The following is a 14,925-nucleotide window of genomic DNA, read 5'->3' as shown; positions in this document are numbered from 1 at the left end:
GTACAGCTGGACATATTTAAGAAGTGAAGAAAGACACAGAGAAAAGATGTTAGCATCCTCCCCAACACACACACACACACACACACACACACACACACACACACACACACACACACACACACACACACACACACACACACACACACACACACACACACACACACACACACACACACACACACACACACACACACACACACACACACACACACACACACACACACACACACACACACACACACACACACACACACACACACACACACACACACACACACACACACACACACACACACACACACACACACACACACACACACACACACACACACACACACACACACACACACACACACACACACACACACACACACACACACACACACACACACACACACACACACACACACACACACACAGCCCAAATCCTGATTTACCCACTGACCCCTGAGAGAGACCACCTAAGTGGACATCAGAAACCTCATAGAGACACACACACATATATATGTACAAAAGCACACACGCTCTTGAGCAGTCTTTGGAGTAAGCAGTGCAGTCTGTGTCTGTTCCGCGGTCCTCATGTGAAATCTTCAGGCGATCCATCCGACTCCTCGCTCTCCGTCCTCCGCCTCTCCTCTGACCTCTGCACGTCTTTGAGAATCTGGGACTGGTTGAGGAGACACTCCTTCAGCTTGTCCTCAGTGAGGGTGAGACGCTCCTCCAGCACTGAAACCGTCTGTGCGTTTGAGGATGTGGGAAAAGAAGGGAATGAGAAAGCAGTCACAAGCCGTTTTCACATATGCACCCCTTAAAATATCTAGATAATATCAGGAGGACTGCTCCAGATACTCTCCTGACCTGGCTATTCACATATGCTCCTCTCAGCAGGAGACAGTCCCTGTCAGGTGGGAGGGGCAGGGGGTCTCCTGAGGGGTAAGACGTGTTATAAAAAAAACGAGGCAGAAGTAGCAGACGAAGCAACAGAGTCCGCTACACAACGCTATAATGAGAATATCTGCCTTTATATCAATGCTAGAATCAGACTATCAACAAAATAGCGGCGAACAACATTCTGTTGAACAGAAAACATTATGAAGCTGTTTAATTACGTGCAGAGAGATCGTAGCGGTCTCGTTCATTAAGTCTATGCACTGACTCCAGTCACAGGATATAAACATCACCACTCTCTCCTATTGGCTCGAGGTGAATTCTCCTGAGAATATTCTGCTGTGTTCTCACATCAGCTCACTCGGACTTGCTACAGAGAACATACTAGGGGTCTGAAAGGAGAAACTCCAGGGGTGGGAGTTTGAGTGAAATATTTGACTGTTTGCGTTCACACATACGGCAAATATCAGGAGTTTTTCAGGAGTTTTCTGCAAGTGTGGAAGCCTTAAGAGAAGAGTTGTGGACGTGGAAAATCAGAGGAGCAGTGAAAAGTCTGAAGACCTTGAAAAAAAATCCATGCCACAATAATGGAAAATTATGGTGACATTGATTGGTGAAAATGGTATGTGGTTTTTTTTTTTCAAGTAATTGAAGTTTCATTTAAGTAATTATACCTTTTTAAAAAAAGATGGAAGCAGAAATGCAGGAAATACTTCAAAAGGCATTTTGTCACGAATAGAAACAGAACAACATTTTAGTCTGAACACAAAAGAGGGGAAAACAATTCATCAGACTTCACTGCTTTGTATTCTGTGAAGGTTCCACCTTGTCACTTTCGTCTGCTGGCAAACAACAGAATATAAGCTGCTGTGTGGTGTGATGGCAATGAAAGGTGTTTTTATAACCATCTAATCAAAAAATGTAAACGTGGTTTAGATCTAAAATAGTCAAAACCTTCTTTTATTGTCTTCTGTGTTGTTTGTTTTTTATGCATATCTTTGTCTGGGGGTGTTTATAGCCTGTTTTGGCACAATGTCATATACTGTTAATGTTCTTTTCTGGTGATTTCACACTCTGCTGCTGACTTGAATCGACAGTATGGGACTTCACTTTACTTCACTGACCTGTGTGAGAATATCCAACTGTTGCACGATGTGCTGTAGAGTCAGGTCCAGACTTGATGGATGACCAGAGACGACTTCTAGTGGTTGTGTATGCCCTCTCCCCTCTTCATCTTCCTCTCTCCTTCCTTTCCCTCCCCCGCTGACCCCTGTCTGGCTCCCGGTGGCGGCGGCGGCACCCGTCCAACCGACACTTTCCTCTCCCATCCATCCTTCCACTCTTGTAGTGGCCATGTGACACGGCGGCAAACCGTTTGAGTGCTGACTGTTGGTGGCGGTCTGCAGGGGGAATGAGTGTGTTTGACCATTGAAGAGCTGCAGAGCAAAAGACAGAGCAAGAATGTTTTCTTTTTTTTAGTTGATTGAGTTGTGGTGCATTCTGCTCCTCGCCCGTTCTACAGGTGTCACCTTTTTGCCTTACGTGCTGCACATATAGGCCCGCCATGAAGTTTGCCTGCAAACCAAATGCCAAGCTAACACTATCAACATTGTGACACATGTAATATCTTTAAAGATGCCCCTTAACGCCCAATATCCTTCAACAGCCTGTTGGAAATTTTGACAGGCAGCGAAAAAATGACAAAGGACCAGATATTCCAGATGTTTCTGAATATAATGTAAGTGTAATTATTGTCACAATAGACCAGACATATAAACCACCCTCAATGTCTAAAAATATTTAACATAGCCTAGCGGTTATGTTTCACGCCCCCGTACAGAAGCAGTGACCATGGGTTAGAAACCAACCTCGGCCCTTTGCCACTCTCTCCTCCCAACATTTCCTGTCTCTCTTCAGATCTCCTATCTAAATAAAGTAAAACCCTCTCAAATAATAACTTAGCAAAAGTAATTTACTGTAAAGAGACCATGAACAATATTAAACATACATGTTATGTCACTTCCCTGTTTGAAATGTACAGAGATCCAAGTGTAATTACGCAGGCTGACATGGAAATAGTGATAAATAAAGCTGTTCAGGGTTAGCCAGCACAACATCCCTCCTGATTCTTTGTCGTGTGGAGAGGCCTTGAGCCTGTTCTAACTCGGCAGACTGAAGGAGGGCGATGACTCACACTGCTGGATTACTGATTTAACGACTGACTTTCTGAACGACTGACTAACCTGCTGGCTCAACACAAGTTCACAAGGTTATTTTGTAATCCAAGGCCTGGAGAGCTAAAGCCACAGATCGAAAAAAAAAAAAGAAAAAAAAAAAAAAAAGAACTACGACTTTTTTTTTAATCATCTTTACTTTTCTTGGAAATGTGTTTTGAGAAATGGAGTGTAATGAGACATGTGGCGATGGAGACTGAACAAAGTGAGGGACCATGCTGTTCAGTTTAACCAGGGACAAGTTGAAGTCATTCATCACTTTTTCCAGACAGGGACAACTGAGCGTGACCTCATATTTATATCGATTCACACATGCACATGCACCTTGATGATCTTGTTTTTATGATCGTGGGAAGACAAAATTGAAATTGGATTAACTTTCCAGCCCTATCCCCGTGTCTGTGTCCTTGAGTCTAAATAAGAAAAGCACTCAACACATAATGAAGTAAAACAGAGAAAATCAACAATGCTCACATGTATGTAGCGGGGACCTGGAGACAGGTGGTATTACTTGATCAGTAACAAAATTATTTAAAGTGTACAGTTATAATTTCATTTCAAATAAATCAAGTAAGTAATAATTTCCGACCTACCTAAGACATCAGCATTAGTTTTTAGTTGAACATTCACACACATTAGCAGAGACTCTTTAAACAGCTGGACTACATCAGTGTCGAGACTGAAGTGAAGAAATGTTGGGATATATCCCAAAATAATAGTCAGGTTTTGTATAAAGGTTTAGGGCGGCAGGTGGTGTATGGGGAAAAGGAGGTGAAAAAAAATGAGGGATGTGTCAGGAGGATGGAGGAGGAAGGAAGAGGAGGGAGAAGAGGAGGAGGGTGTCACACATTCTTGGCCTAATGCATGGAGCAATCGATTCCGGCTTGCTTCCTGCACACTGTCCACACTTCAAAGAGAGCGCGGAGGGAGGCAGGAGAGGAAGGAGGGATGGAGGGAGGAGGAGAGGAAGAGAACATGAGTGTGTGTGTGTGTGTGTGTGTGTGTGTGTGTAAAGAAAGGAAGGCGGGAGGGGGGGAGGGAGGGTTATGCTTAATTTCTGAGTAGAGGTGAACAAAGCTGTCAGTGTGTGGCTGGCAAGTCTTACTTGCTATCTAGTCTTGTTGCTCTCTTTATTTTCTTCTCTCTTTATCCCCTCACATCACTCCTCCTTGGCAACATCTGGCCAACATCTGCTCAGCTCGTTTTACACACAACCGAGGCAGACCCCCACCCCCACCCCCCAACCCCCCCGCCAGGAAGTTTGGGGGCAATCAAACATTAACAGGCAGGATTTCCCCGCTGGCCTGAGTGTTGAACGCAAACATACGAGCTAAGTGAAACCTATAAACACACAAACTCTGAGATTTAAAGTCAGTAAAGTCTTGAAAGTTTCTGATTGGCCAATTGTAATATTCTGCAGTCTTTATAGTCAGCGCTATACAGGGTGAATCAGACACTGAATGACAAAGTTCACACCAAAGACTCTAGAGGACTAAAATCGATCAGCAAAAAAAAGAGAGGTAAGCGTAACATCAGTCTTTTGAAAAAAATAGTGGATGATGGGCTTTATGGTCGAGTGCTTACTGGAAAAGAAAATGTCAAGATTTTGGCAAGAACATGTAACCAAAAGTCAAGATAGAAGAATGTAGGCACTCTGTGAATTGAATGAACTCACTAAAGCCTAATTATCGACGGCAAACCTGACAGAAGCTGCAGAGAAAATATTTGTGCAAAAACAACTTTACCAGGAGATGAACTATATTACTTCAAACTCACATGGAGCTAAGATCGTACTTTTAAAAACAGAAGACATCATGTAATCTCTGTTTTTCGCTGTGGAATGCCAGGGGGGTCACGGCTCGCAGTGGTTGCGGTCAGTAGTGACGGGAATGCGGAGATGGCGTTGTGCCAGCCAAGGGGTTTCATGTGCGATGGGAGAGGAGTGGGTGGTGAGGCTCGGGTGGCAGAGCACAGCAGAGCAGAAAGTATCCGCTGTGATCATAAGGGGGCCGTGGGAGTGACGTGACAGTGCCCCCACTGACGGTCGTGAGGACACAATGTGCATGTTGTCGACGTGGCGTTGGGAATGAAGGGCTGTTGTATATTCTTTGAGATACAGAGGCTCTGTGCAGTTTAGCTCTACGACAATACATTTAGTTTCAAATGAAATGCTTAATGTATGACATGAAGACACATTTCCACATTATTCACTGGATAGAAAATGTGGTGTTGAGGCGCTGGTGGCTCAGTGGTTAGTGTGTGCGCCCCATGTATGGAGGGCGGCCCTTCAAGCGGGCGGCCCCGGTTCAAATCCGGCCTAGGGCTCCTTTCCCACATGTCATTCCCAACTCTATCTCTCTCTCTCCTTGATTTCCAGCTTCATCCACTGTCCTATCTCTCCAATAAAGGCACAAAAAGCCCGAAAATAAATCTTGAAAAAAAATGAAAATGTGGTGTTATTAGAGTACATGAAGTAGTACTGATGCAGCGTTTGTCTTTGTATTCAAATGTTACCTAAATGCTACTTCTTTTTTTTTTTAAAGGGGAGTTTTGAGTGCATGCTTGAAAGTAACACTCGGGTACGTTTTTTTTCCATACACAGAACTGGCCTAAGTGTTGCTGTTGTTTTAGTAGCAGACTAATAATCACAGGCAAACCGAGAGATGGGTGAGGACTTGACTCGTGTGACTCGCAGACGGTTTACCTAACACGGCGATGTCACGAGAAGAGCGGCTCTCTTCAAAATGTCACAACAGTAGCTGTGATGTTTTACGACCAAAAGGATCCTGCGGAGGAAACAGATGAAAAAAGGAGTCCTTCCTTCTATTTCTACATCAAATCACAGATGTCTGATCAAAAAACATGATTAGCATCAGCTCCAGAATTAGCTTCCTCTCTCTCACTTGGCAGGACCGCTCGCACACTGTGACCCTCACATAAAGAAGCTGTTTGATCTTAATTGAAGGGCCTCTCTGATGTCGAGCCTTTCCTCTCCACCTCCTCTGCTCTACCTGACTTCCATACTCATCTTTTAAAAAACGACCTGATGTTTATTACTGAAAATCCTCTGTGTCAGTCAGACTTTTTACATTAACTGTTCCTATAGTTAACAGTGAAAAGTAAGGTTGCTGTTCGATACTGCATCTTTAAAAAAAAAGTCAGTCATATTATTAACCAAAAGCAGCCATGAGCAAATGACAGAGAGCACAAATACATCTGCAACATTTTGATATATCAGCAGACGTGACTCTTATGCTGCATACTTCGTGCTGTAGGTCAGGCTTACTTTTTGGGTGACACAAAATAGCTGAAATCTAAATTGTAAATCTGAATCAGAAGGTTGAACACGGCTCATAAAGGTGGTCTGTCACGTTGGTCGGAGCATCCTGTCTGCGCTGGAGGAGACACAGATGGGCTCTTCTGCCTCGTGATGTTTAATATTCAAACTGCCTGCCCCTCATGATGCCGAGCTCTGGCTGTGTTCACGCGCTGACCATAATGCGGTGAATGTAGAAAAGGTGAGAGCACGACTGCAATAACTGAGTGCCACTTCTGAACTAATCTATGTGACATCAGATTAATGGATACATTCAATTGGATATTTAAGCCTTTCGCTAACAGAGTTGTCCAAGGCTAGTGCAGGCTGTTTTCAATCATTGTTCATAAAAATATCCACCATACTTTCTGTGTATACCACACATCATCTTGAACAAATTTGTACCAATATGGTATTTTATAACAACAAACGGTTCAGAAAGGTGATGTAAAAAAATGACCAGAACATCTGATGTGAAGGTAGGAAGGGTTCAGGTCTGACAATGCAGGATAGAGTTTGAGTTCTGTGTTAAACAAAGAGTTAAGGTGGAGATTTGGTTTCATTAAAAGCCACTCCATGATGTACATCACACGATATATTGGATATTTGTACAAACAAACATTTGACAAAGCCTCTGGTAATCAGACTAGGGAGGGATGTGTGCGTTTAGTCGACTAAACCCGTTAAATATCATCACCCTCGCTAGTCGGCCCCTTAATAACACGATGGTTAAATGAATTATCAGTATTTCTTCATGTTAGCCGCTGATGCTGGTCAAATGTTATGCTCAAACTGCAACACAGCGACCCGCCAGTAGCTGGGGCTGTAGCCGTAAACTGGCTGTATCTGACACAGCGCCTGATAGTGAAGGCGACTGCCCTAACGACACGTTCACTCCACCTATACCGTTTTAGAAAAAAATACATGATGATAACATATAGGTTAAAGTCCTCTGCGTCTCTATGTGAGAACCAACAGATGCTCCATTAGTATCAGACCCCCAAAGGCCGCACGTGATCCATTGAAACGCGACTTATCTCTGCTTCATCTCACTGTGTCTGTGTCATGCAGGTATCAGCTGGCGGTTATAGGTGACAACAATGAGAGATTTATCACGTGTTACGTAACAACCTTCTGTAGTTTGGTGATTTGGTCACTGGATGTAAATCCAGTTCCTTCTGCTTGTATTAATATTGTTTTACTTTTTATTTTGCGCAAATGTTCCTTGTGTAAATACAGAATGCTCTCCGCGCTCTACAACCCGGATGTAAACAAGCAGAGTGAACAGCAAACATTTTGAAAGATTCAAAAATAATGCTTTATTAGGAACATTTAAGTTTTGTCAGCAGAGTAGCTTGAAGGCTTCAAACAATCACCAAATCAATCTAAAAGGTCCATGGGTAGTTTGGTTTGTTGCTTGCTGAGGTGCACAGGGAATCAGAATGCATTAATAATGGTTAATAAAGCTGTGTGTGTGTGTGTGTGTGTGTGTGTGTGTGTGTACTTTACTTGCTTTTGAGCCTTTATCGAGTATGTCATGATGAAATGGCATGACATTAATCTACTTGTTTATGTGAGACTTCTAATAAGATTCAAGATGTAAAGTGTTTGTTGGTGATGAAAGTGATTTGTGTCTCAAATCTGGTGATGGCTGCCCCATGGTTTGAAATTGAGGATGAGTCATTTTGTAAATATTCAAACTGTAATGTAACTTCATACATGGAAACACTTTAAAAAAATACATAATAGAAATATTTTAAGGATTGTTTTGGCAGGGTCAAATTAGAATATATTTGGACAAAAATGATCAGCAGCTTTCCTTGACACTTTTGTAAAACCCAAGTTTGAAAATATACCGTAACCTCGGCTCATTTCCTGAATTAAATGGTTGCTGTGGCACACTGAAATTGGTCTTGTGATGGTAAGGGGGGGGCGGTTTCCTGGTCACAGGATGCCATGTAATTCGGTTAATAAAGCAGTCTCCACGGAGGGAGGAAATCCTTGTTAAAATTCAAAGGCGCTATTAGCTGGCCCTGACCTTCCACCCTACTTTCACTATTTTTGACGGCCGACAAACAGTTGCACACAAAGCAGATGGAAACCTCTTTGACACATGCACACTAAGCTGTATCAACACACACACACACACACACACACACACACACACACACACACACACACACACACACACACACACACACACACACACACACACACACACACACACACACACACACACACACACACACACACAGAAAGAGTTAATCTCTCAATTACTACCACACACCTTGATTTAAAAATCTGAAGTCACACAGAAGAATCCTTGATCTCTACTTGATTAAGAACAGCAGTTAGGGAACTTATTTTTGTAATTCTAAGTCACATGGCAGTAAAAAAAGATGCACGGTGCTGTGTGCTTCTGGTACCTGTGAGCAGGGAACTGCTGACCATGTTGGTCAGTTTGACTTAGTTGAATGTTTAGATGAAGCGCATCAGAAACCAAATCAGTGCTTTATAACCTCAGCAATAAGTTGACCTCTGCCAGTTAAATGCAAGACCCTAGAATGGTTGTTTTTAGCTAGTGACTACTGAATTTGTAAAAGCAGTCAAAGTCCAGTATGTGTAGTAGAGCTCTATTATTTGTACAAGATACACCTCCACCTCCTCCTGTCCCAGCTCCTTACCCAGAGAAGTTCAAAAAGTCAGCACTACAAACTGCTTTACAGACGTGGAACCAAAACTAAAATGACCCCTTCAGGCAACAAAAGCTGCATGTAATTACAAGCAAATTGCAGTCAAGTTGTGGTGTAAGTTGCAGAAGCCGCAGCAGCTGCATGGCAAGGCAAATGTTGGGACCCTTACTTTGCCCTGTGTGACATTTGCAGTACCCTCATTCGTATGAATGGACCCGCTCCACTGGTGCTGTAACAGTGCCAAACAGAGGCCCGAAGACAGAGACCACCACTCCAGAAGCTGCCTTCCAAAAAAAGTTGTGGCTTAAGTTTCAAACACATTAAACGTGAGAGAGCATCTGTGAGATCAGATCACCAAAAGGCACTGTACACCAAAGTGAAGGTAATACATAATAAGTGAGTGACAGTGGCAAGGTACGTGATGAAATATCGCGTTAGTCAAGATTTAAACGTGTCATTTACAACGTGTCACTTATAATCAGTGGCGTAGCGGTAACAGTTTGGCTTCAGTGCAATGTAAACAAACAGCAGTAACGCTGCATGTCGTCTTTGGAAGATAAAATAGTCCTCTGAAGAACTGCGTAAAAATGACAAAAAAAAAATGATTCAAAAACAAAGTAAAAGTAGCAGCAACAGTTTCACATGCAGTAGTTATATTTGTGATTTCAACACAAGGAGCAGAAATAAAGTATTTGCTGTAAAAGCAGCAACAGGAAACAGGAAGCAGTATCAGCACACTCTGTACAGGCTCACTGCTAAAAATGGGAACAAAAAATATAAAAGGAACCCCCCCCCCCCCCCCCCTGGTAATGACCAAAACACACCCAACATCCTCCTCCTCCCCTCCCCTGCGCACCTGCCCTTAGACCTCAGTCAGGTGGAAGTTAGAACTGCCGAGAGATCTGAAGTGTGTGTGAAGGTTGTTTCCTGTCGGTATTGCCAAGACAACACATCAGAGGATTCTTTTTTCATTCCTCTCTGTCACACACCCATACCCAGGTGCTCTACCCGCACCCACACTATCACATTGTAGCTGCTCAAACAACACACACACACACACACACACACACACACACACACACACACACACACACACACACACACACACACACACACACACACACACACACACACACACACACACACACACACACACACACACACACACACACACACACACACACACACACACACACACACACACACGGTTTAGGATGTCCTTGCCCACATGAAAATACACACGGACACACCCGACTAGAAGAACAGGTAATCAAACTGTCACATGAAAACAAACACATAAATACAAGTCATGTAACCATCATGCAACTGGAACCACTGATCTGATGTAACAGTGATGAAGTTAGGTTGATGTTTTTTTTATAACGCCTGAGCTAAAAGACGAGTTGGAAACAGAGAAGAGGTTCATGTGGCTTTGAGGAAGTGGATACATCCTCTTTATTTCTCACTTTGCCTTTCTCTCTCTCTCTCTCTCTCTCCTATCTGTCTGTCTCTGACATCCACACGCAGCCGCCCACACACTGAGACGAAAATATCCTGTTTGCCGCTGGATTGCCAATAGATACAGTGTGTTTTCTGACCGCATCACACACACACACACACACACACACACACACACACACACGGAGACAATAAACTTCGGCAAGGGGTGAAAGACAAAAAGGGCAGCAACAACCTGCATGGTTTAATGCCAGGTGAGCCAGAAATCAAAACACTGGTGTACACCCATGAAAAAAAAAAAAAACACAAGTAATTAAAATTAATTTTAAACAGTAATGAAAATAAAAATGGCACTGTAAATTAGCTCTCAGATAACATAATAGGCCACTGAAATGTACACTTGGTCTTCATTATACACATACCACCGATAAGACAAAAGACAAAAAGAACAAACATAAACACACACATGCACACAGAGGCACTTAAAGTAACTTGTCTTGTAATCATACTAGCTGTGGAACTACTAAACTGACACACATAAAAACATACAGACACACACACACGTCAGACCAACACTTGACCATTTCTCACACATTTCAAGGATACATGCCAGTAAGCAACACAAAACAATAATTCCTTCAAGAACACAAATTCTATGAGCACCAAAGGCGTTCATTCATAACAAATGCTTCTCACTTAGATTTTTATGTGACAAAGGGCTCATGTTGTCTCACAGTGTCAGCGTGTATATTCGATAAGTTACTGTACGCACAATCGACACCTCAAGGTTCAAGGTGTGAATTCATTCCCAATCCAAGCAGGAAGTTTAGTATGAAAATGTGTGAAAACTGACACCTGGAGAGGGGAGAAAATACAATCCTGGCAAACGGAGACAAGTGTTTCATTTTATAATAGTTGGTTACTTCTATTTCCATCCATCCATCCATCCATCCCTACTTAGCCAAGACCAGGTCACAGTGCCATCAGGGCTAAGCAAGTTTGTCCTTTTCAGCTCCTCATGAGGGATCCACAGGTGTGTGTTTCAAAGCCAGATAAAATATGTAATCATGGATAACATGGCTGGAAAGAGGGACGTCTGACCTAACTAGCTTGGCCTGCTGCCAATGCAACCCTTCCCCGATAAAAGGGCAGAAAATGACTGAATTGATATGGTCAAAATAATTATGTATGTATTATTATTTTTCGGTTGTGAAAATACATGTCCTGCACAATGCTATTCCAACAAGTCTTTTTTAAAACATACCAGATCATTTAATTAGATTCCAATCATTTTCAGTATCCTCTTTGTTTGATTTGTTTAAATCAAATATATCCTCTGAAAATAACTCGAGTCCCGCTGTCTGTGATGCTTTCCGAGCCTTCTGAGCCGTAGCTTCACTTTGTTTACATCGCCGGGACGGCTGGCCGGCTCATCACCTTGCGTATGAAAGTTGTTTAATTGAGGGACTAGAGAAAAGAAGAGTAACATAATGAACTCACTGCTTAATTGAATGTCACGTCATTTCATTAGATCACGGTCATTTCATGTAAATTTACATGCAGTGTGAAGATACAAGCTTAATAAAGATCGCTAGCATTGGGCGCTGGTGGCGCAATGGTTAGTGCGCGCGCCCCATGTATGGAGGCTGTCATCCCAAGCGGGCGGCCCGGGCTCACATCCCACCCGTGGCCTCTCTCCCGCATGTCGTTCCACACTCTCTCGCCCTGATTTCCGACTCTATCCACTGTCATATCTATCCATAAAAGGCACAAAAAGCCCAAAAATAAATCTTTAAAAAAAATGTAAAAATAAAGATTGCTAGCATTAGCATGCTAACACAACAATGCAGCGCGAGTTGTTTTGCTTTCATGCTGGTGCTCAAGGGCGACATCTGCTGGATCAAAAAATCGAATATTCTTCCTTTAACCTTTAAAGGTCCCATATTATGCTTTTTCTGGTTTTATATGCTCTTTAGTGTGTTTTCCAAGTCTCCTGCGCATGTTTAGGCACATCTATGTGCAAAACTTCAAAGTCCACGGAAACGCAGCTTCTCCTACATCCTCCTGTTAGCTGTAGCATTAGCCGCATGTAACGCTCGGTTCTAGCCCTCCTCGCTAAAAATGTGTCAGTGTGACGTCTTGTCAGTGTGAGATCACTGATCTAAGCCCATTGGCTCGTTGTGGCAAGCCCAGCAGCTCATGTTGCACGCCCGTTAACTTCTGTAGCACGCCCACGATATGCCGTAGCCTGCGGTAGCACAGTATAGCTAAGGCGCTAATGTTTATGCTCCCCTCGGACGGAGCCCGAGTGGCTGCATTCCCAATATGGTAAAAGAGGCGGGACATTTCCGAGACGCGTGCTGAGCGACTGACCAATAACGACAGAGCGGATCGGCAGACCAATCAGAGCAGACTTGGCCCACGTGGGGCTCTGCAGTGGGGGCTCAGCAGAGCGTAGCTGATGGACTCAGAGCGTAGAGGGAGCAAGGAGGAGCAGTACATGAAAACAGACACTTTTTTCGGACTTTAGCTATTGTGAACGTACAAAAGTAGGTACATAGATTAAATATACGAACCCCAAAAAGGGCATAATATGGGCTCTTTAACGTAATTTCGAGACATTTGGAGGTTTGTAGAGGTTCACTCACAGCGACATTGCTCGCATGCCAGTAAATCTGAAGTTTGTTCGTATGTATGTTACATTAGCGTCCATTGTCTGGGCATTATGACCAAGTTCAGCAGGATGAATGAGATAGCATCTGTCGCCGCATACCACCAAGACTGAAGATGACGCACGACCTGGCACTGTTTAGCTCACTGAGAGAAACAGGTACATAGTTTATCTGATCAGTGTTTTCACTCCTGTAAGAACAGGAGAACTAAATCAGAGGATGCTAGATCAGAGGAAAATAGAACTACTGGCCAAATAAAATCGGTCTGACCAGACAAAGTGTTTTTGTTAGGACGTAAATGTAAAATAGATCTGATAAGGTGTTTAAACAGAAAGCAAGATTCAGATTGTATTTCACTGTATATCCTCCAAATGTTCAAGAGTGTTAGGTATATTTCATGAAAAACATGGTTGGAAAATATAAATACATTTCCCTCAGTTGAAGTTCATAAAGCAGCAGTTATATAACACATAATGGTTTTTAGTTTTTTGTTACTGCTTAATGGATAGAACACAGCACTTACACTGATAGGGTTACAGGTTCCCACTCATGCTAAACATGAACGCACTGTTTACACTGGAGGGCCTTCGTTGAAAGCATCCTCCAAAAAGGGTTGCTCAGTGTTCATTAATTATGATCAAGCACTCGCAGCGTTGGCTTGGAAACAGGCTTTGTTTCCCATGAACTGGTTTTGTTTTGAGTCTGCAAGAAGACCACCCTCTTTATGTTTGCTACTTTTTGTCTGAAGACCCCTTCAATGAATTAACTGCATTTTAAGAAAATGAGTCACGCTGGAGACATGATGAGGACTACAGCCTTTTGAAAAGCCCTCATTATCAGCAGTTGTCTGGCTCAAAAAAACAAACTTATGTTAATGGTGAATGCAATACAAACCTTTGATAAGTCCAACATGATCTAAAAATAGAGGGATTGGTTAAGAGTGCACAAATGGCTGCAAATGTCCTAATATGGATATTAAATCTGTTAAAGTTGATTTAAGGTGAATGTTGAGGTAAAACAACAAAAACAAACTCATGAGAGTCAAAGACATGGTATGAATAAATAATATAATATCATTTCATAATAATAATTTGATGCACTACATATTGCAATTTGAATAAGATTCAAACTGACAAACCATATGTGCAGGTACTTCAGTGAATCTATAATCACAGTTATTAAGTCAGCCAGCTGCTAATGCAAATGTCCATCTCCCTCACCTTCGTTAAAAAAAAAAGTGTCTGCCTATGACCTGATGTCCCTGCGCTCAGTTTTAAGAGGACACTCCACTCGCTTATATAATAACACATAATGCCAAAGATGAGTCATTGTCATGGGACACAGAGGTTAAGCTTCCTGCAGCTCCCATGAAAAGCAGTGTTACTTTCATTTCAGCGATGCAGCATAACATAACATGTATAACATGTATTTATAGATAGAAGGACAAGGAGTCGTGCCCAAAGACGCACATGCACTAACACATTTCCATAAACACAAACAGCACACTGAAACGTTTACCAGTACGCACAAGTATGATAAGAAGCAGCAGTAACATCGAGCACAGATTTCACTGTTCACTCTGCGTTTTGGGCTAAAGGGCCATTCCCTCTTCACAGCCTTAATTCCATTGTTCTTACCATCGATTTTGATTAAGATGTAAAAGC

General features: G+C 42.6%; 1 protein-coding gene across 1 annotated transcript in view; it reads right to left on the bottom strand.

Moving 5' to 3' along the window:
- Window positions 1–328: 328 nt before the first annotated feature.
- Window positions 329–14,925, bottom strand: part of poc1b (POC1 centriolar protein B) — a 50,799-nt gene continuing 36,202 nt past the window's right edge. Inside the window, exons 11-12 of the mRNA XM_061035990.1 lie at window positions 2,013–2,324; window positions 329–736 (exon numbers count right to left, since the gene is read on the bottom strand). Of these exons, the coding sequence (XP_060891973.1) occupies window positions 578–736; window positions 2,013–2,324 (471 nt within the window). The 3' untranslated portion in view covers window positions 329–577. The remainder of the gene's footprint in view (window positions 737–2,012; window positions 2,325–14,925) is intronic.

The sequence above is a fragment of the Labrus mixtus genome, chromosome 4 (genome assembly GCF_963584025.1).
Source record: "Labrus mixtus chromosome 4, fLabMix1.1, whole genome shotgun sequence".
NCBI lineage: Eukaryota > Metazoa > Chordata > Actinopteri > Labriformes > Labridae > Labrus > Labrus mixtus.
This window is presented reverse-complemented; position numbering and strand designations above follow the sequence as displayed.